The following is a 26,619-nucleotide window of genomic DNA, read 5'->3' on the forward strand; positions in this document are numbered from 1 at the left end:
AGGTCACAGCTTGAGGCTTACTTCTGGAACAGCATTCAGCTCAGTAGTACAGCTATCACTTCTGTCAAAAATGTTGTTTGATACGTTAGAGGAAAATTAATACTGCAATTCAAACTATCCTTAGGGTTGCTAAGTTGTCTGAATGTAAGTTGTTCCACTCAAGATAGAAATTCCATTGTAAGATATAGTCTTATTAAAGTCATACCTGTTATAATTCACAGAATGTGTGTTCACACAACTTTATTTGTACTTCTTTCATCCTGGATTATGACTCTACAGCCAGCTGTATGAAATGGATTATCTAAAACTACTGACTTCCATCTTATAACTCTTCAGTTTTTTATTCACAGGGTACCCAGAATATTTTAGAGGAAGAAAGTCACATTAAGGATGTTCTTTCTCGCATTGTAGTAGAAATGATCAAGCGTGAATGGCCCCAGCACTGGCCTGATATGTTAAAGGAGCTGGACACACTCTCTAAACAAGGGGTATGCCATACATTTTACAGTCAAATTGCTGCATCTCTTCTGAACTTGCTTCTGTTGGAGATAAATTGGATCAAAGTATATTTGCATAGTACATATACTTCTTCTGTATAATCTAAAAACACTGTCTGACAATCTCAAGGTTACTCCCATAATTATGGGGGTTGTTTATAATGCTTGTTCTGTTTTTTTTTTCACACTAGGAGACACAGACAGAGTTGGTGATGTTTATCCTTCTACGTCTGGCAGAAGATGTAGTGACTTTCCAGACACTGCCAGCCCAACGACGACGGGATATTCAACAAACGCTCTCACAGAACATGGAGAAGATTTTTAGCTTCCTACTCAACACTCTGCAGCAGAATGTTAACAAATACAGACGCATGGTAAGAGTGTCCTTTCTGTTGGCTCTTTTGACTGGATATCTTCAAGGTCCAGGGTGTGACAGCATTATTACTATCCTTGAGGATTTTGCTGTGAGCAAACAACTATTCTGAACTTTGGCCAGAAGCTTTTTGGTTGCATTAATTGACCTTAACATCACTAATCTGCAGTGGATTTGGGTCCTTTGTCTTGAAAATGAGGGTGATACTATCATTCCTGTAAATGTTGGTGCTTTGGAATCAGAAGTGAGTAAAGTGCTCAGAATGGATATGCTGATTTGTAAACTTTCAAGGCCACTATAGTAACAAACCTGTAGACACAGGCACATGATATTTTCTTTATTTCCCTCCCTTTTCTAACTTGTTTTGGTTTAAAGTTTGGAATAAGGCAGTCGGTGCTGGAAGAGTTCCACCCACTTGCAAAAAGGAACAGATCAGCCTTGATCCCTTGGGAAATTCATTAAAATACAGACCTTACCATTCCATTCTCGTAATTCTTTATTCAAAAAGGAAAATGTGCACTGGGAGTCCTTGCATCACTTAGCTTGACTCTAAGTGTGCTTACTTAGAAGTAATTTTCAGTGATTTTGCTTAGGATTGTAACCTTGATTGAATGCCTTCCAAAAATGAGGTATGAATTGATGCTGAGACTTGCAGGTCTTTCACTAATTATTTTGCTCTTGATTGGCAAGGTGGAGTGGCTCAGGAACAAGATGCCCTCTCTCTTCCACAGGTTGCATATCTTTTCTGTTTGTGTAGGGTAATCCTTGAAGGTTGTTTTTCTGCTACTAACCCATTGCCGAATGTGTTTATGGTGAAGTAATTACTTGGGGTTCTGTCCTGTCACAAATCTGGGTTCGCTTACTGTGAAGAGTTCTTTGTAATGCATTTCAGTTGGGGTGGACAAAGTTCATGCTTGAAATATGTGCTGGTTCCACTTTGAAAAGGTAAACTCTTGTAGCAGAAATTCATCATGGTAGTATGTTAATATACAGGAAAGTTGAAAAATTACTTGGATCTCTTATTTCGTTTCAAATTAAAATGGTTGTTTCTAGGGTTATTTTTCATCCTGGAGAATGTAACCTTAGATGGAACTAAGAACTAAGTTCCACCCACTGATGTAACGAGGAACACAGGTTGTGGGCTTTCTGTCTTTGCAAGATGCTTACTATTTGTAATCCATGCCACCTCATAGCATTGGTTTAATTGAATACAGCATCAATACCTTATAAATGTTTGCAAATGTAAGGTGATTAAAGGTCCAGTCTTCAACTCATCTTGAATATAGGAACACCATATTCAACATGTAACAGAACTGCAGGTCCTTCATAGTTGCATAAGAGGGGAAAACCATTGGCCCTCTCTGTCAACTCTTGAAAACCTCAGGAGTTGACTTTTTAATACAGATGTAACTAATCCTGATTCTGTAAACTTTCAGTGTACAGTAATTTATGGGTAGTATATCTAAAATATGTAAGAGGCTCTTGGGGGAGGAGAAGCAAAAATGTTATTCATACTGAAATATATAATGACATCAGTGTGGTTGCTTAGGAGATGGAGGTTCTAGTCCCCACTCAGCCCTGAAGCTTTCTGAGTGGGTTTGGGCTAGTAGCTCACTCTGTCAAACCTATCTCAGGTTTGTTGTTATGCAGATAACACAGTAGAGGAGAACCTTGTAAGCCACTTTGGACTCCTTGCAAGAGGAAGAAAGGCAGGCTGTAAACCTATAGTATTGGGTACAGTATTTTACTATAATTACTCTCTCAGAGTTTGGAGAGGTTGTTGATAAAGTTGAGCTTACGACGTTGCTATTCTGGAAAAACAGGCCCTGTCAGTGTGATTGAAGAACTCCAGTGTAGTTTAGTCTGTTAATTTTTTCATGGATCACTGGAGGCAGCCAGTCTTTCAAAGGATATGAGAAAGATGTGTGTGTTTGAAGGCCTGTATCTATGGTCTGGGGCCCTAACCAACTGTTGGCTTTGTGGCAGACTTGCATATCAGTTTGCACATCTTTCCTAGTATGCACTTGTCTCACAGAGTGAATTCAGTGCTTGTACTGCATTTGCATGATAAATGCACAATTTGTAAAGTGATCCTAAGCTTTCTAAGTGAGTATTGCAAGCTTCATCCATCATAGGTTTAACTATGTTGAGATACTGTTTACCCATCTTGAGACAGAAGAGAGGTGACATGTGAGTCCCTGATTTTGGCAGATGCTTTTGACTTTCTTTCAGCACACCTGACCTTATTCAGCCATTATAGAGGAAATAAGTTGAAATGAAATTGCAGTTGTCATACCCTAATAGCTGATTTGGTCCTATACAGTTTGCTTCACAGAAGAGCAACATATTGAAACATTCCTATGACTGTGTCCTCTACAATAAAAAGGGGACTGGAAAATAGGAGCAAGAAACCAAGTGTATTTCAGTAACTCATCCACTATTTATTCTTTTTTTTCCAGAAAATGGATGTAGCTCAAGAATCAAAAGTAAGTAGAACCAGAGTGAGAAGCAGTGTTCTGTTATTCAAAGTCCTCTGGGGCTAATTGTCAAATAGGCTCTTCCACCTGTATGTATTCATTGGTCTTTCCCCACCACACAGATTGTTCTCAGGGTGGCTTAAATACCTATGAAACAAAAATTAAAATTTGCATATATAAATCAGCATTAAATACTGTGCTACTGAAAGATGATATTTCACTGGGTATTTTAAATTATCATCCATCATCTGTATCATCTGGGTAAGATCCAAAGCTTTCTGAGTGGTTCACAATGGTAGATAAAATGCAAAATACAATAACAATAAAAACACAATATATAATTTAAAAAACAAATTTAAACCCATGTTAAAGCTGTTAAGCATTTACATAACTCCTCAGTAGAATATAAAACTCATTAAATACCCTTTCATGTGGGGGGAGGGGTCTTAACCAGGCAGCGAAACGCTATCCAAATTGGTGCCAGGAGAACCACAATCAGGTGCTTGTTCCATGACGAGTGGGGGGGGGGGACACCTGCCAATGAAAAGGCCCTTCTTATTGCCACCAATGCAGCCTCCCTTGGAGATAACAATCAGAGGCAGGTACCAGATCTTGATCATAGTGTATGGGTAGCTTGCAGCTGTGAGAGGTTTTCCATTAGGAATTGTGATCCAAAGCCATTTAGGGCTTTATAGGTTAAACCACCAACTTGAATTGGGCTCAGAAATATATAGGCAGCCAATGCAAGCAGGTCAGAATTGATGTTATTTGTTCAGACCTGGTCCCTGCTATTAATCTAGCTGACATGTTTTGTACAAGCTGCAGCTTTTGAACAGTCCTCAAGGGCACTCCCACATAGAGTTCATTAGAGATTACCAAAGTACAGATCACTGAAACCAGACTCTCTTTGTCCAGATAGGAGCATGTCTGGGTCACCAGCAGAAGCTGGTAGAAGGCACTACATGCCACTGAAGCCACATGGGCCTGATGGGACAATGATTATTCAAGGAGTGCCCAAAGCTATGAACCTGCTCCTCTGGGGGAGTGGAGCCCCATCTGGGCCAGGTTGAATTCCATCCATCTGGTCAGAAGAACCCACCTACTAACAGCACTTAGTCTTGTTTGGATTGATACTCAGTTTGTTACCCTTCATCCATTCCATTGTCACAGACAGGCACTGGTTTAGCATATTTACAGCTTCATATGCTGAAGATGAAAAGGAGAAATGGAGCTATGTGTCATTGGTGTACTGATGAAGTGTGCATGCAAAACTCTGGATGACCCTGCTCAACAGTTTCATGTAGATGTTAAATAGCATGGGACTCAAGAGCAACCCCTGAGTGACTCCATACTGGAGAGCCCAAGCGGCAGAACAATAGCCCCAAGCACCTCCTCCTGGAACCAGCTATCCAAGTAGGGTCAGAATCCCTGCTGAGCAGCACATCTTACTTGCAACTCAGCCAGTTGCCCCAGAAGGATACCATGCTTGATGGTATAAAAAGATGCTGAGAGGTCATAGGAGTACCAAAATGATCACCCCCCCCCCTTTTCCTGGCATAGGTCGTCATACAGAGCAACCAAAAGCTGATTCCAAAACCTGGCCTGAACCCTGACTGAAATGGATCCAGATCATTGGTCTCAACTCAGGAGGTGGTTGTTTACTACCCAGTCCAAGGAAATTGCTCAGAAGTTTGCCAAAGGCCTAAAATTATGCAAATCTTCTGGGTCCAAAGAGGATTTCTCCAGGAGAGGCCTCACCACCAGTTGTTCTGGGTGGCATGGGACCACTTGCTCTCATAAAGGGGCACTGATAATCTCCCCAGTCCAGCTGGCTGTTCCCTTTTTCCTAGCTTTTAGTAGCCAAGAGGAGCAAGGATCCAAAATGGTCACGGTTAGACTAATCTGTCCAAACACCATGTCAATGTCTCTGAGCTAACTGGAACTCATTCAAGAGAACTAGATCAGGCTGTACTCTAGATACCTCCTGTGATTCTACTGTGGTAACATTGGAGTCCAAGCCCTGACAGATACAAGAGATTTCATCCTTGTAGGGAGAAAATTCACCTTTAGTCTAAATATCAACAGGAGGTGATCTAGGGTCCCCAAATTTCAGATAATTATTGTCATTTCCAACTTAAACCAAATCCTGAGTGTGCTTTGCTACATTTCTTGGCCCAGTCACATCTTGTGATGGTCCCTTGGTTGTCATAGAGTCTATGTAATCCTGAGCTACCCCAAATAGGGTGCTCTCAGCATGGATTTTAACATCTCCCAGGACCAACAGTGTGGGAGATCTCAACGTCGTATCTAAGACATCCTCTGTCAGCTCAGAGTGACTGCAGGGTTTCTGGCATGGACAGTGCACCAGCAGAATCCCCCTTCCGTCCCACTGGCCCAACACAAGATGCAAACTCTTCACGCTGTTGGACAAACAGGGATCCTGGAGAAAAAGAGAGAATTTCTATAGAGTGTAATATGCACACACGCGCACCACCACCTCTCCCCATACTGGCCCTGGAGGCTCCCCTGTTGCTGTACCAAGTACCCTGGTGGGCACAGCTAGGAGAGCCCAGTGCCTCCCTACTGATTCACCCAGGTCGCAGTTATACATGGCTGCCTCATCCACTGTTAAGTCATGGATGAGGGAGGTCTTATTCTAAATAAATAATAAAGTAGCATTTAACTTTAACTGGCTATTTGTAAAGAACATAAGGAAACTTAACTTTCTTTAGGGAGGCAGTGTTGATAAGGTAAAGGGGGAAACAAATGCATCCTAATCGGATTTTTCCACACCATCTTTCACAAGTATGTACTTTCAATAAGATGCTATAACTCTATTTATAATATTTAGTTCCTCTGTATCTGCAGTGAAAATTCACCGCAACTAAAACCTATCAAAGTTTTAAATTAGGGCAATTTATATTAATCTTTCAGTATGATATGTTAATAGTGCCAAAGTAGTATTGGGACTATGTAAGATAGATAACAGAATTAATTGTTGTCTGACCTCTCAATTGTTGTCTGTCCACAGGCACAAGCAAATTGTCGAGTAGGAATAGCAGCGCTTAATACTCTGGCTGGCTACATTGACTGGGTAGCTATGAGTCACATCACAGCAGATAACTGCAAGCTCCTAGAGATGCTTTGCCTGCTCTTGAATGAACCAGAACTTCAAGTGGGAGCTGCAGAGTGCCTCCTGATTGTAGTCAGCAGGAAAGTGAGTTTCTCTTCTCAGTTCCCCAGAAGTCCATGTGCATCATTATAAAACAAGATTGAGCGGAAAAAGGCTGTGGAGGCATATCTTGGCTACTAAGGATTTATGCTGGAATGCTGTGCCTGAGATGCTGTCCTGGAATTCTTGACTTTCCCTGCTTGCCAGCTTATGTTGGGCTGGTTGCTCAGGAAGAAAGCACTTTCCGGGGCGGTGGGCACCTTGATGGGCTGTCTCTTTCCCTTTGTGTGCTGGATGAATCCTGTTTTTGTGCCTCACTCTGCTTTTACATATTTTGCTGAGACATTCTTGCAGTTGGTCAATTCTATATTTTCTCCATCACCATGTTCTGCATCTTTTGTCTTTTGCATGGCACACACAGGCAAAGGAAGCTTCCATGTATTAGTGATAGATAATAAACTTCCAACCTCTAGTTGCTTTTGAAGTGCCTATTTTATACGTTGTGACAAAATTTTCCTTGCTTTCTGTGTAGGGGAAACTGGAGGACCGCAAGCCATTGATGGTTTTGTTTGGGGACGTTGCTATGCACTACATTCTCTCTGCTGCCCAGTGAGTAGTACTGTCAGTTCCTGTTAACCCATGATGACTTCCTGATGGCAATAAGCTACTTTTTCTTATTAGTCTCATATTTCATCCATCAACAACCCTTGTATGCTTTTGGCTCAAGGATAGAGAAAGCTGCCAAAGGCATGGTTCTCATCAAGCTGCTCATTTATTTGATGGATTCATACACTACCTTTCCAGGGTTTTCATTCAAGGCAGTTTAAAAATTAAAAGCAAACTGAGACAAAAATAATATTATAAAGAAAGCTCCAGTCAAATAACAGCATCCACTAAAATGGATCTTCAAGTACAGACATGCAGTTAAAATAGCTCAGTTAAAAGCAGATTCAAATAATCAAGTCTTAAGGCTGTGTTTAAACCCAGGTGGTGTGGGAAACGAATGAAACTTGAAAGAACAGATGATGCCACTACTGAGGTTTGCTTTCTCCTGCCTGTCAGCTTGATGGGTCTTGCTGGTAGGCAAACATCCAGGACCTCTGGCCTTTTGGAAGTCTTGGCCAAATGCAGGTGGTCTTTAGACACACTGATTCCAAACAGTTCAGGGCCTTAAAGGTAACAATGAGCACATTGAATCTTGTTTGAATACACACTGGCAACTGGTGTAACCCATACAGAATTAGTGTCATATGCTTCAGTTGCCTGGCCTCCAGAAGGAAGTGTACAGCTTCATTCTGTACCAGCTGAAGCTTCCAAACTGTCTTTGAATGCAGCTTCCCAAAGCAGGGCAGAAATCAATTTCTGAAAATCCAGATTGACAGCAATTGTATAGACCAGATTTAATGCAGCATTTTGGCAGCAAGCAGGAATAATATATTGTGTCTCAAACATTGTAATTCTTTAGATCTCAGTCAGAGAAGGCAAGATAGGCTGAATAAAAACTAAAGTTTCATGCAGGCATTCCTGCATTGGAGAATGCTTAGTTTCTTATGCTAAAAAGAAAGAGATCAAATTCACCATTTTTAATGCAGTACAAGACTTTTGTACTACCTTGAGGTAATAGGTTACAATAATGTGTTTATTAGGAGGGGGTCATAATAAACAAATGCAAGTATTCTTTGTGGTGTTAGATACCTTTCAACTGATGAGTGAAAGTTCAAAGGGAATCACCATGTGAAAACATTCAGACTTCATTCTCTTACTACTCTTGATCTCAAAATGATTTTCCCAATCAAAAAAATCTGTTATTCCAATGCATCTTTACATAGTGTGTGTTGGCATTTACACCTCCAGACTATACAGCTGGATACTAGATTTCCCATCAAACTGGATCACACTTAGAACCAGTGTGATCATTTTATTCTACCAGCAACTGAATCATACCTTACTTCCAGTGAAGCATATCATCAAAATAGATTTAACTTGCAGTTATGATCTTCCCTAGTTGTGTACTGTAATAAAAATGAATTTTACCCTTTTGCCTGTACTTTTCAGGACTGCAGACGGTGAAGGCCTAGTAGAGAAGCACTATGTTTTCTTGAAGAGACTTTGCCAAGTCTTGTGTTCTTTGGGCAGCCAACTGTGTGCATTGGTGGTGAGTTTTCCATCAGAGGCTATTATATAATCCTTATGCCCAGTTTGAACTGCTCTTAAAATTCCTAGATCTTTCCTGTAAACATGAAGAAAACAGTAAGCATGTTGCCAATGACAGCTGTTAGACTAATTATTTCCATGTGATACACATGAAGGCAAACATTGTTCATTCCTCTGAGAAATGGTGTAGCCCAACTTTCAGTACATGGGACAGCAAATTGTTTGGGCCCACCAGTGCCATATTTGAAGGAAAGATCACCAGCTGAGTTGCTGATGCCTTTGCAAGTTGTGTTAAAGGGTTGGGCACAGCTGTTACTGGGTTCAGTACTGCGATATGTTGTTAAAGCTAGCTTGAGCCTGGAGGGTAGGGAACAGTAATACCATGATTCTGGAAATATGCATTACTTTCAGAAAACTTTGGTACTTCTGGGATTAGGGAACAGTACCTCCAAATAAGAGGGAAAGTGTTCTAGGCTTACTAGAACCCTGACAGATGTCATTTTAGGAATTAAAGCAGTGGTTAAGCAAGCTTTTAGGGACATACAGTTATGTTCCATCTCTTCCATTGTGCATATGACTGTTCTACAATGACGTTCCCCACTCCTGCTTATAGATTTCTGTGGCATTTATTATTATTATTTATGTATTACTAAATTGCTTCTCCCGTAGTATTCTGAAAATGCAATTATTTGTCAGTGGCCATTTTACAGTTCTCCCTGTTTTTCTGTTTGATTCTCAAATAGTAATGCTTATTTTTTCCCCCATTCTGGGGGTGGTTACTGTTCAATTTCAGCCACCCATTGATTGGCAAAAATAAAACATGGAGATCCTGCAGTTCACAAGTTGATGGCTATGGCCTGAAGTTTTCCATGAGTGCAGGGCTGCTATTTCATCTGCATCTCCTTTGAAATTTAAGGTGGTATGTTAGGGAAGGTGGGGGATAATACTGCTTCTGATTGTATGGCTGAGTGCAGTTACAAACCCACAATTGTGGAGTTCCATGCAGTAAGTAATTTCTTCTGTAGCAATCACATGGGTGCTTGTCCTCTGAATCATGCTAGGTCTAAGTTTGCTTCATTTTTACCCTCCTGCAATCAGGGCTCTGATTCAGATGTGGAAACACCAGTCAACTTAGGAAAATACCTTGAGTCATTTCTAGCCTTCACAACCCACCCTAGTCAGGTAGGTGAATAAAGGAGTAAGTCTGTATTTATACAACAGTTGGAAGTGACTGCATATTTGAATCTGTCCTTTCCTTCTCTGATGTATTGGAAAATGATAGGAAGTATGTTTTTCTCTGCTACTCAGCATTCATTAAGAACCAAGGACTTGCAATAGCAAATGTGACAAATACATTGTACAAATGTTTCTGAATCTGTTGTCTTGACATGTGCGGAAATATTTTTTCTCTAGTTTCAGTTGATCTTGCACTATTAACCAATGCAAGTTGGGTGTATACGGTGGACTAGCATTGTCATTTGAATATAGCATTGTCATGTTTTCTGATAGAGAGTTTTAACCTAATAGCTCCCTTTCTTTTTTCTAGTTCCTTCGGTCTTCCACCCAGATCACATGGGGAGCTCTTTTTCGACATGAAATCCTGTCCCGTGATCCTCTGTTGTTGGCTATTATCCCAAATTATTTGAGGGCATCTATGACTAATCTAGTTAAGGTATCGTGTTATGAGAATGTTTGATTCTGCAATGCCATGATAAGGTGTTGCTATGATTATACAAAACAACTGTAGGATATTTACTTAGTTTATGCTTTTTATTGTTTTCTTAAAGTACAGATAAATGTAAAAGAAAGATAATACCAAGGGATCTTACACAAATATGATACATACGTTCATAACCTGCAAGTTCCCAGAAAAACCAAAAATTTCTATCTTTCTGTCAATTGGTCTTCTGTATACATAATTAGCTAATTTTGCCATCACTGCATACTCACCCAATTTATTTTTCCAGTCCTTAATTTTTGGACATTCTGCTGTTTTCCATGTAGAAGCATTTGTAATTCTTGCTGCATTTGCCATATATTTACATAACTCTGACATATCTTTGAAAATAATATTTATGTTGTTTAATAGCTGTTTAAAAGTTTTGTAAGCCCGGGAGTATTCTCCCAAGATAGCATGCAAAATAAAAGTTTAAAAACTTAAAACACAAAAAGCCAATACTTGTTTTTAAGTGATCATTTTCAGAGAGTAAAGAAGGAATCCCCTGGTATATGGGGGACTCTATTGAAGGAGAAAGGCAAGGGGCAAATACCTTCTTGGCCACTTCTCTTCAGTGGTGGTATCATTAGCTGGAGGATGGAATACCAGTAATTTCTGCCTCTTTCAGTGAATACAGTATATGAGCTATGTATTTACCACCCTGCTAGGGACCAAAGGGAGAACCTTCTGGTTTTTTTCCAGGCTTTCTCTTCTATAAATAACAGTAGCATGCTTCTAAATGCTTTTACCTTTCCAGAATAAACATGGGGGAAAGGTGCCGGAAGGCCATCTTTTTGCTCTAATTGATTTTGGAAGGTTCAGGCAACTGCGTCCTTGACGGCAATTTGCTGTGACACCATGAGTATTCAGTTAGGGAGAGATCTGTGTAGAATTACTATTTTTAAGCTCATTCTTCACAGTCTAAAATCTTTTAGAGTTAGAAGTGTACATTATATGCTTTTTTGTACCTCTCACCTTTTCCTTTTACAGGTTGGTTTTCCTTCCAAGACAGACAGTCCCAGTTGTGAATATTCTCGCTTTGATTTTGACAGTGATGAAGACTTTAATTGCTTCTTCAACTGTAAGTTACTTTTGTTCCTGTAAAACCTGCCACTTTTGAGTAGATTGAACAGTTCTCCATACATGCTGTTTGAATGACATTAACAAAAACTCAGTGCCAGCCATTTTCAGGGAGAGAAACATGCTGCAGTTTAGAAGGTTCTTGCATGCCTCCTACTTTCAGCACCTATCAACCATGCTAGCTAAAATTAGCTTCTGGGTTTAGAAGGAGTTGCATTCAGACAGCCCATCCAATAGTAGTATGGGTTGTTTATAGAACAACACATTGTGTGCATGGGTGATCCCTCACAGTCCTCCTTTCTTGGGGACACCATGACACAACGCTCTCTTGTCTCATCTGACCTCTGAAGGAAACAGGAAGATAAACTAGATGAACCATTAATCTGATCCAACAGGGTTGCTATTATATTCTTTTAGGCACGTGCAAACAATGATTTTGAAAGGAGTGTGGATGTTCATTTAGTGTATATCCAAACCATTCAGTATCTGTGTTCTTGCAAATTTAGCAGCAAATTTGTAGGACCAGCAAGGAACTTGGAGCTCGCCATAATCCACTAAAAAGTTCTGGTTTGGCAGGCCATATGCTTCATTTCTAATGTATGATTTAGTGTCCAAATGCTGAACTGTGAGCTACAAACAGCTGCTGCCGCCATCTTAGCATCCTTTTAGGTAGCCATTGCTGCCATCTTCTGTATGACTGAACTTCTTGAACATGACCAGTAGGTATTTCAAGGTTTGCAAAAGTATAGCATTCCTAAAGGAAAATGTTTTGCTATTTTCAAGCAAGGCCTACAGTGTCTCATTTCTTTGGCAGCTTTCCGTGCACAACAAGGAGAGGTGATAAGAATGGCATGTCGGCTGGATCCCCGGACTGGCTTCCAAATGGCTGGGGAATGGTTGAAATACCAGCTATCCATTCCTGTTGATATTGGAACCTTGAATTGTAAGTTTCCTTAACTGGAGGGGAAAGAATTTGGGCTTTTCACTGTAATTGGTGTGGGAAAGTAAATCCTTATTCAAGAGAGAAAATGTGAGACATTGTATTAGTCCACCACTGTTCTAATATTCTCCTTTTTCTTATAGCTAAAACAAATGAAAGCCACTGCTCCATCTTTTCTCCTGCCTTTGTTCAGTGGGATGCGATGACCTTTTTCTTGGAAAGCGTCATTAGCCCAATGTTCCGCACTCTGGATAAGGAAGTATGTAGTCCAAATCTTCTGTTGCCTTTCACCTTTGGTTGGCTAATTGTGCCAGTGTTGAAGACTATGCAGTGGGAAGAGGCACCTACAAAGTCTATATTTAAAATAGCTCTTCACACTTAGGAAATACTGTTTTAAGGAAATATTTCAAATCTTACTATTTTAATGAAGATCCAAGTTAGGAAAGAATATAGTCACATAGTTTACTTTTCCAGTTCTGCAAATGGAAACTTTCAGGATGGGTGGATAACAGATAAACAGTTCATATGATGTTTTTGCTGCATGGTTGCCCTTACAAAACTGTCTTTCCTACCAGTAGACTTATGCCTCCAGTAATTAATAGATGTTCTGCCTCACTTTCATATTCACTTGCCTACATCCCCTTCTGTTTGAACTGCTGGCCTGGGAAATGCCTGAGAAATTGGGCTACCTATATGTTGTAGAGCATCCATATATTACCAATGTAATTTGAGAACTGAACTTGGGAGTCTGCAGTTTTATAGCCCCAATTCTGCAATAGAGATAGCATGTTAATTGGAATTATTTATATTCAATTCAAGTCTCTTGCCCAGCATCTATTTGTCCTGATCCAAATTTAAACTTAATGTGTTGCAAGATTTAGCAGTTACTAGTCTGTAGAGAAAAATGAGTATAATGAGTGGAACAAAATTTACAAGCGAGAACATGCTGTCATTGTTAATGTACCATCAAGTTTTCTCTGACTTACAGCAACTGTATGACTGAAAGCACTCCGAAATGTCCTATTCATGACATCACAGCTTAGCTGCTCCAAATTCAAGCCTGTATATTCAAATATTGCCTAAACTCTCTGGACTAGGGATGTATGAAGAATCAAAGGGAGTGCTGCAAATTTGGCAGATGTTTATGATTCAGTCCCTCAGAATCCAGTTTGCCAGCCCCATGGTTGCACCAACTTGGTATGGTGTGAATTGAGTCAACTTGCCCGCCTCTGTTTCTACAAAAGGCTTTGATTTGCAAATTTTCAAAAGGAAGTAAATTTGCATAAAATCAGCTGATTTACACAAGCTGGCATCCTAAAAGCATGTGGGTCATGTGCAACAGCTGCCTTTCAGCATCAGTTTGCCCAAATTGTCTGATTTAATGCAAATTAAGAACATAAGGAAAGCTTTAAGGTAAATATAACCATATTGCCAAAAGCGTTCTAGAAAAGGGAATGATAAAGTCCGTGTTATAATGAGCTAACCTAATGAACCCAATTACTTCAAACATTTCCTGTCATATAGCTTAACTGTCATTTTTACCTCTCACCCATGTATATTATGCTTTCTGCCAGATAATATTTTGTGCAAGCTTGTTAATAGACTAAAATGACATTTCTGCAAGATTTCATCCAAGTCTGCAGGCACTCAGACTTTTTGATTTACCTGAGCAAAACATTGCACAGAGCAGAAATCCATTGAGTGTTGTTCTTTTCTCCTTCTCTTGTGCCAGGAGATCCCTGTGTCTGATGGCATAGAATTGCTGCAGCTTGTCCTCAGCTTTGAAACAAAGGATCCCCTCATCTTGTCCTGTGTCCTTTCTAATGTCTCCGCGCTCTTTCCATTTGTCACATACAGGCCAGAATATCTGCCAGAAGTTCTTTCAAAGGTAAATACCACTGTGTAGTCACCTTTATGGATTAAATTTTGAAAAGTAATACCATGTATATCCTTACTCATGAACTGCAGAGACCAGATTTCCTGGAAGATGCAGTTTCACCTGTGGTCATTGGGGTTGCTTTTGGTTCACTGGAACAGTTTCATACACTGAGGGTGCTTCTGAATCCAGCATTAAACTTGGAAGTACAAATAGCAGTTGTGGTCAGGAGCACCTTTCAATATTTTATGCAATCTGTACTCTTCCTTAGGACAGCAGGCTGTTACTCTCCTCATCTGTACTTCATGACCTCTCAGACTGAATATTGCAACATGCTCTACACTGCATTATATGTGCAGACCCATGTACTGAGCAAGTGCATTGAACGCATTGAGCAACTCAGAACATCAGCTGGCATAAAATGTTGCTACTGACCATATCCTAGAGGACATGGGGATGGAGAGCACATGTACCCAATTTTGGGCTGATAGTCAATACTGGTATCTGTAAAAGCCTTCATAGCCCAGGATCCACAGAACAGGCTGTTCTCACTCTTGCGCTAGCCACTAAGATCTGCATAGGGTGGCTTGTTCCACTGCATTAAATCAAGGCAACCTAAGCAAGGAGCAGGTCTTTTTCAGATAGCCCAAGGATTGTGGAATGGTGCCAGAAGAGATTCCCTGAGAGTTATTCCTCATGCTGTTTAGGAAAGAGTGTAAGACATAGTTATTCATAAGGCTGTTTTTATCTGTAGTTGGGTGACATATATATTTAGTGCTTTTGTTTGGGATGTTATCAAAATGTGTGCTTTTTTAAAGCTGCATTTTACAATTGCTCTTATTTTAAGCCACTTTGAGAATAGAATGAGGTGGGATATGAATGCTTTAAATTATTAGATAGTTTTCTAACGATTGAGAAGATAACCATGTTCTGAACCCCACAGTTGCAGAAGCAAACTTGGAAAAATATGTGGACCATTTCTGTTAAATACTTAGAAGTGAAAGTGGGTAGGGTTTTGATAATTGTTGTAATGAGGTGTGGTACTTAGGGTGTCATTGTAAACTCTGAAAATTTGGTCTGGTTGGTCTTGTCACTGTTAAGGAACACCACCTTCTTGATGAAATTCTTGTTTCTGGTTCTATTTTGGTACAAGACAATTAACTTTATAAACAAAGCATTTGTGGACCTAGTACAGCTGTTCATGAATTGGTGACAAGTATAGAGCACATGCAAAAGAACAAACTGGTGATTACTGACTTTTGCTCTTGTTCCCTTAGCTCTTTGCCTCTGTTACCTTTGAAGTTGTAGAGGAAAGTAAGGTAAGTTGATGTCAACTATCCCATGCTAAGATATGGATGAAATTTCCTAATGTAACTACATAGCAAAATAGGATCTCATTTGATTAGATTATAGCCCATTGCTGTGAACCAAAAACAGGGAGAGTTATCTCTGCCATCCAACCTACTTGTACCTGTTGAAACTGAGGCGCTTAGGCTAAAAGTCAATATGGCAAGAATTTTGGATATCAGTTTTGCACTAAGCCTGCTGATTTTTTTCTTATTTGCTTTCCTAGGCCCCAAGAACTCGTGCAGTGAAGAATGTGAGAAGACATGCTTGCTCTTCAATCATTAAGATGTGCCGAGATTACCCCCAGCTTGTCCTGGTACTTACTTGAATATGTACATAATGTGGCTCCATTGCTCTAGCTACTTTGGTGCGGGGTAGTCTCACTCATTACAAGCATGGTTTAAAGATGTTTCCTGCAGGAAGTGCTGGTATTCTTGTACTATTCATAATGTGTGCAATTGCCTTGTCTGGAAACAGTCTTTTATCTCTAAATAGTCCATGTAGGAACACAGTATGTATCCAAGAAGCCATCCTGAGGGCTGTCTCAGTTGACTGATGCTTGCTTGAATCTCTGTCTTTTAGCCAAACTTTGAAATGCTGTATAACCATGTGAAACAACTGCTGTCTAATGAGCTGCTCCTGACCCAGATGGAGAAGTGTGCACTCATGGAAGCCTTAGTCCTTATTAGCAACCAATTCAAGGATTACCAGCGCCAGAAGGCTTTCTTGGAAGAGCTCATGTCTCCTGTTGCTACTCTGTGGCTGTCTGAGGATATGAAGAGGTACAAGAACTTTGACCATTGTTCTTCTAATATAGTGTAGTGACAGAGCCACTCTGGGCTTTGGAGTAATTATTTATATAACTTTATCCCCACTTTCCTCCCAAAGGTGGCACTCAAGCCAGCTAATAATAAAATACAGAGTAGGAGAATCTTGCTGGTTTGTGTTTGTGTTGTGGTTATCATTATCCATAAAAAACCTCACTCAATTCACAGGAACTTCGTTTAAGGCACATCATGTTCTGGCAACTTGTTTTCTTTGTCTGCATAGAAGGGCAGAGAAATGGTACAAGAACTAGCCCTAAAAACAATCTCTTCAAAAAAGAAAGTTTATCCAAATATTGAAGTTATACAGAATACAGAATCCATGGTTCAAAGCTTCTGCTTAACATAGTAATTCTTTTATTCAAATTGATTGCTTGGAGCAAAGGAAATTTGTACACCTCCTTGACTGACTTTTTTTCTCTCACTCTGACAGAGTCTTGATGAATCCAGAAGACTTTATCCGCTATGTTGGTGCCAATAATAGAATTACAGATCCAGTCATGGAAGATCCCTGTGGCCTGAACCGTTCTAGAGTAAGTACTGATTAACGAAGAGAATGCAGGCCTTGGAAATTTGCAATGGGAACAGAAGGGATTTGGCCACATGGTAGAATACTTATCTTTTCTCAGTAGGTAGGTAGATTTGGCAAACAGATTGCTCCAGATTTCTCACAAAGTATATCTAAGTATATATTTTAGTGTGTATATTTCAGGGTACTTTGAGCACATACCATCTTCTGTAAATACAGACAAATTGCAATATCTAGGGTTTACACATCCCTACTAGGCAAGGATAACTTCATTTTTTACAGTTTTAACTAGACTTGCAGCAAAAGATCTTATAAATATGCAGGCCTAACCAGATGCTGCGTTTGTATCCTGAATCAGTTGCACATTTCATCCTGCACAGCACCAGGAGGTGTCTGTCCAAGAAGAGTCACCTTAAGATGTAAATTCAGTAACAGCCAGGTTTCTAGCTTCACACCCCCTCACCCATCTTTTCTTATTTTGCACACAATAATTCTGAATACAATAAATTTGTTGGGTGTGCATTTTGCTTTGTTCTATTTTGTTGCACTTTTGCAGAGATTAGCTGCCCTTTTAACATAAAGTTTACAATATCCCTTAAATAATCCTGACATTTTGCAATTAAATTAATACAGCCACTTCTTACACATTTGATGTGACAAGGTTCCTATAGCGTTGCATTTTTGAAGAGAAGAAGAAACCTTAGAAATACTGTACTAATATGTGGGATTTTTCAGAAATGTGATAGCTAAAAAAAGGCTGAAAACACAAGGGAAGGCTATTTGTGGATGCTTCATGCATGACAGTTCTCTTATATGGCTGTCAGTACACAACAGGAAAAAGCATGTACATATCCGTAATACCACAAGATCTATGCTAGACCAGAGCAAGGGTCCATCTAGTCTAGCATTCTGTTGACACAGTGGCCAACCAGTAGTACATGAGTGCAGTAGCAACCACCATGTGTGGTGAAGGCCCATGTACCTTTCCACTTTTCTTTGTGGTACAAGTTCATGTATTTGTATCACATATGGCCATTGGTGTCTTGTTAAAGACATGATTTGTTTTCTTTTTCAAATCAGAAGTGATCACCACAGAGCAATGTGTAGATGGTGGGGGAAACCCTTTTCAGCCCAAATTGGCTCCAAACAAGCACATTATGTTCTTGGCATGCCAAGTGTGCATGCCAGCAGTGGGTGGAGTTATATTCCAAAGCGGGTTGGGCCACCCCACTGCTAACATGTTCCCCCCCAATACAGTTGTCGAGATCCCCCTTCTCATTCACACAGACAAATTACACAAACACTCCCAGCTCCCAGAGATGTCATGTTCATGGAATGAGGATTTTAAGAATGCATCCATTAACACCAGTAAGGAACTTTTAAGTGCTCAATTTCAGCATGGAAGGGGTGTTTTTTGAGGTGAGGGGCACAGTGCTCAGGGAGAAAAAGCTAGCCCTAAGCCTGCTCAGCAGTGACACCCCACCACCACTACCACCAAATGCCGCCCTCCAGGACAGTTAGGCTTTTTAAAAGCTTAAATTCAGCTGAGGGAGGTATCGGGGGTTTAGAGATGAGAGATTGTCCTTGCCAGGGGAGCGGGGCAGAACCTGAAGAAGAAGCTGGCAGACTGGATGGAGGTCCTCCATAGACCTAATTTCTACTGTGTCTGTTCATTTCTCTACAGATAAGCTTTTGTGTGTACACTATTCTGGGAGTTGTAAAACGATCCCGTTGGCCCACTTCCTTGGAAGATGCAAAGGCTGGAGGTTTTGTGGTTGGGTACATGTCTAATGGCAATCCAATCTACCGTAACCCCTGCTCTGTGCAGGTCCTGAAACTTTTCGACAACTTGCTTGCTCTCATAAGGTGGGTCAACTTTGCATGACACCAGTTCCATAGTGAACCAGCTGTATAGACCAGCACTCTGAAAGCATGTTTTCCTGTTGAAGCTAATGACAATACAAGCTGAAGTCCTTGTAAAGAAGTAACTAAGGAGAAGGAAACTCTCAGCTTTACCCTGCCTTTCCAGAATGGGAAGTCTGACAGGGTTCTCCCCGCAGCCCCAATTTCCCTAAGTGTAAAATCAAACCCAGGCAGTCCTACTATTCCTCTACCCCATCAAGCTGCCTCTACCCTTTGTTTCTATACATTAAGCACTAAGCTTATACAGTCAGTCTCTAGAAGCGTGGAGACATACCCAGGGGTAGAATTGCAGAGGCTCTTTCTGCTCAGAGCAGTCTCTTTCTTTATCATATGCTAGCTGAAATCTCTTATGTGCTACAGTTAAACGTGCAGGAACCGTGTCCTCCCTTGCTTGCTAAGACAGTGTGACTTAAGAAACTGACCTGCAGAGCAACACTGATAGGCATGGCATATGCGGGTTAAGAACAGCATTGGGAAAGCTTTAAGTACCAGCAGTGATGGCTCATAGTATATAAGCTGTTTAACTAATTTGCAGAGAACAGATAGCTCTTCAGAATGTGTAAATATGTGCATTCCAATTCTCAAATGGGTTCTCATTTCTGTTACTGCCAAATGTGGAAGCCTGTGAAAAGACCATGAATTCCATGGGGTTTTTTGTATACTTATTCTCATACTTAGGGTACATGAGCATTTTCCAATAGGAGAACTAAGATTAGTCCTTGAGCTAAGAATAAATAGAAATCTATAAAGCCTTCTGTATAAAATAAGAGGTGGAGTAAGAAGGCTTTCAGATGGGTGAGGGAGGCCCAGAAGTAACCAATTATGCTCAACCAGTTAGCTTGCTGAGAGATTCTGTTTGAATCCCAGTGTCAACTACAAGATGTGAAGTAGTGCGTTACTGGGGGATGTGTGAAGGCAAAAACTTAACCATTGATATTCCCTTGCTTTTGGCTCTTAAGCAAAAGCCAAACACTTTGTTTGATCTAACTCGATACTGCAATGCTGTTACATGCTTTCCCAAGAGCAAGTATGCTTGAATGCTTTAGGACCCATTTGCAGATTTGGCACAGATAGGATGCGACAGTTAATATCTTTCTGCTGCTTGAATGTTTTAATGGTGGTGTGTTTGAGCTTCTTTTTTATTTTCACACAATTTTTGCATTTTTATTGAATTAAGCCACCCTTCCCCAGTCTGGTGTCCTCTAGATATTTTGGACTGCAATTCCTATTATTCCTGACCACTGGCCATATTATCTGGGTCTGAGGAAAGTTGTGGTGCAAAATACTGGAGGGCAAGTGGTGGAGTGAGGCTAATGCAATCTGCCTTGAAAAGCCCTTTGGTGGACTAAAAGGGTAGTTTTGCAAGTAAATGAATTTACAAATAAATAGTTGCTCACAAGCTATGAGATCACTCCCCTGGCATTACTTAGGTTGGGCTGTCCAACAAAATGATGTGGGTAGACTGGAGGTCAAGCAGTTGATCACCGGGGTAATCAGAGCAACTAAATGCTTTTCCCAGGTAATTCTTCCGTGGTCAACATTGCTCTAGTCAAACGGTGGCATCCTTATAATGAACTGTATTGATATTTCTTGCTGGGTGTGTGTGCATGTGCTTGTGTTGAAAACAAACTTCCTTAGGAAGGAGAAATGAAAAGCTAAAGGGGTTGATTTTCCTGGCTCTAGGCCACAATGTGAAAGTACAAGCTGCTGGTAAAAGGGTTGGCAGGTGAAAATGGAGGGAGTGCTGATAGGCAGCACAAAGCCAAACAACAAATGGGGGATACACTATGTACCTCTGGCTGGCTTAAGAGACAACTAAAACATTTGTAGTTGTATTCAAAAATGAAGTGACATTATTAGTGCAAGGCAGTGATGGTGCCTTCCAAAGGCCCAATGCAAGCTTATAGTTAACCAAGTTAAAACTGCTTCCAGTAGGGGTGCTGATAATTTCTTTTTTATCTTAGTTTGCTTCTTGAAAATATTTTATATTGAAGGGTGGCATATCAGCAGTTTACATACACAGAGATTTACCTTAGGCTTGCAGATGTTACAGATCTTGCATGAGTTCTTTGCCAACTATTTTTGACACAAGACATTTACAATTCATCTACTTGCAATAGAGGAACACCACTCAATGCACATTATCTATATAATGGACCCTGTCATAGCCTGAGCTGACAGTTATGTGTCTGTGCTTGGATAGTCTTTGGGTATCACTATGATAAAATGCCAAGAGCTTCCATTCTTGTATATTAACAACTCTCAGGTGATCTCTGCCTTATTTTTTAAAAAAGTGGGAAAGTCAAATTTGTTATTGAGGAGGGCCTTCTTTATGTGTTGCTATTTTATTGCAGTGGATATGAGCCTTGCCATTTGAACCTTATAAGTCTTTTCCCAAGAGTGTTCTGCTATTGGAGTGCTAGCTCTGTATTTGAAGTCAGCTGTTTCATTTGAATGTTTAAGCACAGCTCCTTATTTGAAGCACTGCCTTGGGCTATTTTTCTAGAAAGGCAGTAAATATATTTTAAAATAATAATTGGAAAATCTTCTGCATATGACTGTCTTATCCTGGAGAAGGTAGAGGTTTTTCCTGCACAACTTTGTGTTGGATCTAACCCACACCCAACTGAAATCCACTTGTGCAGTTATGTCTACCACATCTTCTCCTCCCCCTTGCAGTCCACTGCACAAGTCTCAGATCTGCTGCAGAGGTTTCCTCAGTCCTCCAGAGCAGACTGGGGGCATCTGAGAAGGTGCCAGGGGGAGGTTAAATCTGTTCCACTAGCACTTCCACTGGTGGAATGACTCCATTGGATACAAGCTGTTGTATACACATGTAGCAGGTTGAGGAGGGAAGTCCAGTCGTGGTAGAATAGGCTGTACTATTTCAAGCTACAGATCACCTATTTTTGTAGTCATATAAGACAATCTCTGCAAGTACAGAACTAGCCCAATAGGTGCTGGGCTGGGCTAGAACTGTCCTACTTTTAAATGCAAGGTTTTTACATGGGAAAACATTCAAATATTGTTTCCCCAGCCCTCTGCAGTGTTATGTTATCAACTCTTTTCATGCACAGACAAAGCCTGAGTATATATCTTGTAAAGAAGCTACTGTGCTACTCATCTGAGTCTAGTATAGTTCCAAAGAATTTGGGTTGTGACTACCTGTTCTTGGCAGGATATGAATAGGTAGTGCCTGGCCACAATGCATTGCTACCATGAATTATCACAGCTTTAAGAATGCTGAGAATGTCAAGTAAATGGTTGCACTTGTTCTTTTTTTGGGTTTCTTGCACGGTACTGTATGTGACAGATGAAGCTGTGGATACAGCTAACAGTCTGCACACAGGTAAGTTATGAGTGTAAAGCTTTCTTTGCTATGGCCTTGGGAAATTACCCATTTATTATATACAGTCATCAAATAACTAGTTCAAACGTATGAAAGCTTTTCCATACAAGAAATGCAATGCTGTACAGTAAACTTTGCTCTTGGTCTAACTACCCATTTGGCTGCCCATTTGCACTTTGTTGGATGTATCTTAAGTTTGCTCTGTTGCCTGCAGAATGCAGGATGCTTACCCTTATATTTTTGTACTTCAGTTTCTCTAACCACTTCTCAGCTTTTCTTGTTCTGTTATAGTTTCTATGTCTTTAGAAGAGTCTAAACCAGAATAATGGTCCTCTCTGTCCTTTTGTACAGCATTCATGAGATCCTCTGTGCTCACCCACTATCTCCTTCTGGGCGTGTGTGATCTTTACATGCTGCAGTAGAACCAGTTTCCCTGTACGCAGATAAGGCTGTTTGTGGTTGCCATGAAGGGATTGTTCATTAAGCAGCCTGCAGTGGCCATCTCTCTTCCTTCTCCTGCTTCCCCTCCCTACAGCTATCATCCTAATACTGTGAAAATGCAGAAACAAAATGGAAAAGAGCAATCTGGGAGAAAATGGGTAAGGGATGGGGGAGAGTATTTTAGAGGATTTTGCCAGTGGGCAGCAACTTGGGGGAAATGCTGAAGACAAGTTGCTGTGGAGGGAATGAGTCCATGACTTCCAGGTGATTGTGTTTCCATTTGTGATTGTGAAGTCATTTTTCATTACATTTAAAGATTGTGTTGCTCATATGGTTCTAGTGAGCAGTTTCTACATCCAGATTCATCTTGACAGTTTCATAGTAATTATCACCATCTTGGATCATTCTGGGGACTTTGAAACACATCAGTTAAATTATGCATGAATGACTTTGCCACATGTTAAATGGCCTTGCTACAGATCTAATGGGTGTTCCCATGAGTACTAGTCAGCACAGGGGCCATGAAGTATGGATAGGATAATAAGATACTGCTGGTATGTGGTGATAAATAGCTGTACTTGATAGTAAACACAGAAAGAAACACAAACTTTCAGCTGTGCTAGTAAACAGACCCATGTTGGTTTCTAGTGCTGCTTGAATGTTGTCTGCAATAACAGAAATCTGTCAGGCACTGAAATAAACCATGCTTGAGACTTTTGTGCCTAGTGCAGTGTTTTTTGAATATTATATCAGTTTGCAGGTTCCATTTGGCATTAATTTTTGACAACAGCACTAAAACATTTAGATCTTGTCATTTACAATAACATCCTCATGGATGATGAACAAGCTTGCTGGCTTTAGTGCTATTTCCATGCCAGGATATGTTTAAAAAAATGACCTAGGCAAGTTGTAATAAGTCACATTATGAGAACATTCAGCCATAGACTGTTACGCGGTAAAGCCTTCCAAACTCTTCAGTATGCCCATCCCAGAGATAAAACAATTACTGTCTGTAGCCATACTTGGCCTATCCAGCTAGGCTCTTCACAGTTCCCTTTTCTTACTGTTGACAGTGTCATCTGTACAACTTAGAGCAAGTCAGATGTTACTGTGTAAAGCTGTGGTGTTCACACCCATTTTATGCTCACTCTATATACGTACATCCCATGTTGCCATTCTAATGTTGGTCAAGTTACCTCAGTTTGGTAAACCCAAGCTTACCTTAAATCAAGGGAGCCTTAAATCAAAAGCCACCTCAGCTACAGCAGTAACGTAGCAGTAATGGTGGAAACATGGCAGGTTAGAAAACTGCAAGGAGAAGCTCTTTTAAAAGTAGAAACAATGTCTTGGTGAATGTTGGCATTTGGCATGGTAAAATGGGGTTCTGGTTGGTGTATTGGGCTGAAAAAGATGTCTAGGGCAGTATTTTCCTATACTTTTCAGAATTCAAGTCCACTTATGGGTAAAGTAAATGCTTAAACCGTAAAGCCCCTCATGTGGCATAGAGACTTAGCCAAAACAAGTAGTTACTCTGTCTTCATAATGTGATGCTTCTCCTTTCTTGCAGCCTCTGTTAGCACCCTTTGAAATGAATGGGCAATTCACACCTCAGAACTATTGTTCCAGGCTCTCTGCAAAGCTCAGGCAGACATCGCTGCATTGGTTGCACTTTGGTCACGTTCTTGAAGGTTTTCTTCACAAATATAGAGACTTCTTTTAGAGACTTCTTAAAAAGGAAAGCTGAGACTCTGGAAAGCAATTGAGAGGCCTGCCCCTGCCACCCAGCGGCCTAGTCCTTTGTACCCCTGCACCCTCATACTTTGAGGAAATGCTGCTTAGGGGGAGATACTGAGTTGCCCTTGATCACCTCTAGCAGCAGGTACAGTGGCAGTTTTGGCGGAGGCTGTTGGGCCGTTTGGCTGCAGAATTTGTGCTGTGTGCTGTTGCTGAAGCCCTGAGTGGAGGTCTGAGGTCTCAAAGGAGAGAGGTAGGTGAGACAGAGACCCTTTTCCCCCACTCAGTTGATTCATCTAGCTGGTGAGGGGCCTGTTTAGCCTGGATGGCAAGAGAGACGTCACCCTTGGCTGAACGGAGGTCCCTCCCTGGCAGCATGGTGTGGTTGGTGCAGAGCTGTTCTCCCTTCTGGGGGGCATCTCTCTGCCGCACAGCTGCGTAGAGCATGTGAGCATATGAATAAGCTGCTGCATTCATCCAGTGCCGCCTGCCATTCTAGGAACCTGTGATCCATCCTGAGGCGGGCAGTGTGTGTCTTGAGTCATTGCAGTCAGCATTTCAGAGGGCTAAGATGAGGTGAACTGAGGGTAACTGTTGCGCAGAGCACCTGGTACCCTCTTCTCCATATCCCCAAGAGAGGACTGTTTTTCTTGAAAAGGAAGGGGGATCCCATGCACAAGTGCTTGGTCTCGCCTTCCTCATCGCCAGACACGGGAGCTGTTCACAAGCTGAAGGTGGTTTCCCACGGTCAGATGGCGACTGGGTGGAAGTTGTGACTGTGAAATTCCATGCTTTCTTTCAGGACTCACAACAACCTGTATATGCCAGAGATGGTGGCTAAACTGGGGGACACCTTCGCAAAGGCCTTAGATATGCTGGAAGTGGAAAAGAATGCCATCCTAGGTAAGTAGCGCTTTCTGTTCATAATACTGTAGCTGCCTCTGTTTTATCTCTACTTCATTTGTTAAAGAATTCAGAAATAATTTCATTAACGGCATTTAGAATCTCGGTTTAAAACAACCCAATGCATTTTTTTAGACCAGTAGGCATCTGAGGAATGCTCCCTAGGAAAACACCACTTGCTGCCCGAGATTTGTGCTCCAGCTTGCGCCTTCTGTGTCTGTTTATAAGCACAGGCAAGCCTCCAGTCTCCCAAGAGTGCCTCAAATTTATGTTGGGATTATAGCAACCTTTTCTCCCCCATAGTTCATTTCCATGAGCATCTGTAAATTTAGTTGGGAGGCATGTCCCTTCACTTTTCCCCTTTCCTTTTGATGTGCCTTCCTAAACCTCTCCCCTGCCCCAGGAGAGAACAAGATTGCATTGTGTCATATATTGTCTTAGCTATGTTTGACAAGGTACACATTGGCATCTTCTTTGACTTCAGGTTCATGTAACAAAGATTAGATAATTCCTGAATAATTTCGCCTCCCTTTTACCATTTTTTATCTTGTGACACACACACACCAAACAATTTTCCAGAAGCAGGAAGAGAGATGTGGTTGCACTGTTAGAATCTTGGTAGTGATGTTGCCTGCAGCTCACAGGGGGGACTTAATGGATTCCTATTGCTCATGTCAGAGCTAAGCAAATTGGTTTTGTGTAAATGGTTGGTCTTTCAGAGCCATTAATCTTCCTCTGTAGAGTTTTCTGCCTGCAGCCAGGACACTGGAAGACCAGAGGAATTTAGTGGTGATGTTGGCTTTCCCTGTTGTCTTTGAATGAACTCTACCCAAGTATCTTGAATGTCACAATCTCTTAAGGTTTTTAGAGGTAGAAGCCAAACTCCCTATACTCAGTTCAATACACCTTTCCTGTTAGTAGCTCTGCTCATTCTTGTCTGCTGACAAAAAAGCTTTGCAGGGAAGATTATCCCAGTCTTTCAAACCACTGATATGTAAATTGTTTGCAGCAGAGCCAAAGACATACAAATATTAGCATATTTATTCAGCCTATTGCCTTTGATTTATCTGATTTATGGCCTCTTGCCTTCCAAGAAAGGTGTACTTGCCTCTTCCTGCCTCAGCTGTGTATTAGTTTGCCAGCTGAAGCTGCCAAATTCTTAGATCTGATGCTATTCATTTCATTCTTCCTGGCATACATCACAAAATAGTTTTGTATAACAGCAGACATCTCTCATTCTGTAAGTATAGATAATTTTATAGATCATCTGCATAAGTATAATA

General features: G+C 40.8%; 1 protein-coding gene across 3 annotated transcripts in view; it reads left to right on the forward strand.

Moving 5' to 3' along the window:
- Positions 1-26,619, forward strand: part of XPO5 (exportin 5) — a 42,699-nt gene that overhangs the window by 4,091 nt on the left and 11,989 nt on the right. For all 3 annotated transcript variants that reach the window (XR_006416478.1, XM_044448225.1, XM_044448340.1), the window contains exons 4-21: positions 351-488; positions 689-871; positions 3,330-3,356; positions 6,379-6,564; positions 7,052-7,128; positions 8,575-8,674; positions 9,772-9,855; positions 10,220-10,345; positions 11,381-11,471; positions 12,285-12,413; positions 12,554-12,669; positions 14,143-14,298; positions 15,564-15,605; positions 15,860-15,949; positions 16,216-16,415; positions 16,891-16,990; positions 18,671-18,852; positions 25,236-25,336. Coding sequence is in view for 2 of the 3 variants with exons in the window: in XM_044448225.1 (XP_044304160.1) it covers positions 351-488; positions 689-871; positions 3,330-3,356; positions 6,379-6,564; positions 7,052-7,128; positions 8,575-8,674; positions 9,772-9,855; positions 10,220-10,345; positions 11,381-11,471; positions 12,285-12,413; positions 12,554-12,669; positions 14,143-14,298; positions 15,564-15,605; positions 15,860-15,949; positions 16,216-16,415; positions 16,891-16,990; positions 18,671-18,852; positions 25,236-25,336 (2,128 nt within the window). In the remaining variant the exon portion in view is untranslated. The remainder of the gene's footprint in view (positions 1-350; positions 489-688; positions 872-3,329; positions 3,357-6,378; positions 6,565-7,051; positions 7,129-8,574; positions 8,675-9,771; positions 9,856-10,219; positions 10,346-11,380; positions 11,472-12,284; positions 12,414-12,553; positions 12,670-14,142; positions 14,299-15,563; positions 15,606-15,859; positions 15,950-16,215; positions 16,416-16,890; positions 16,991-18,670; positions 18,853-25,235; positions 25,337-26,619) is intronic.

The sequence above is a fragment of the Varanus komodoensis genome, unplaced genomic scaffold, assembly GCF_004798865.1.
Source record: "Varanus komodoensis strain SLA01 unplaced genomic scaffold, ASM479886v1 scaffold1, whole genome shotgun sequence".
NCBI classification, from domain to species: domain Eukaryota; kingdom Metazoa; phylum Chordata; class Lepidosauria; order Squamata; family Varanidae; genus Varanus; species Varanus komodoensis.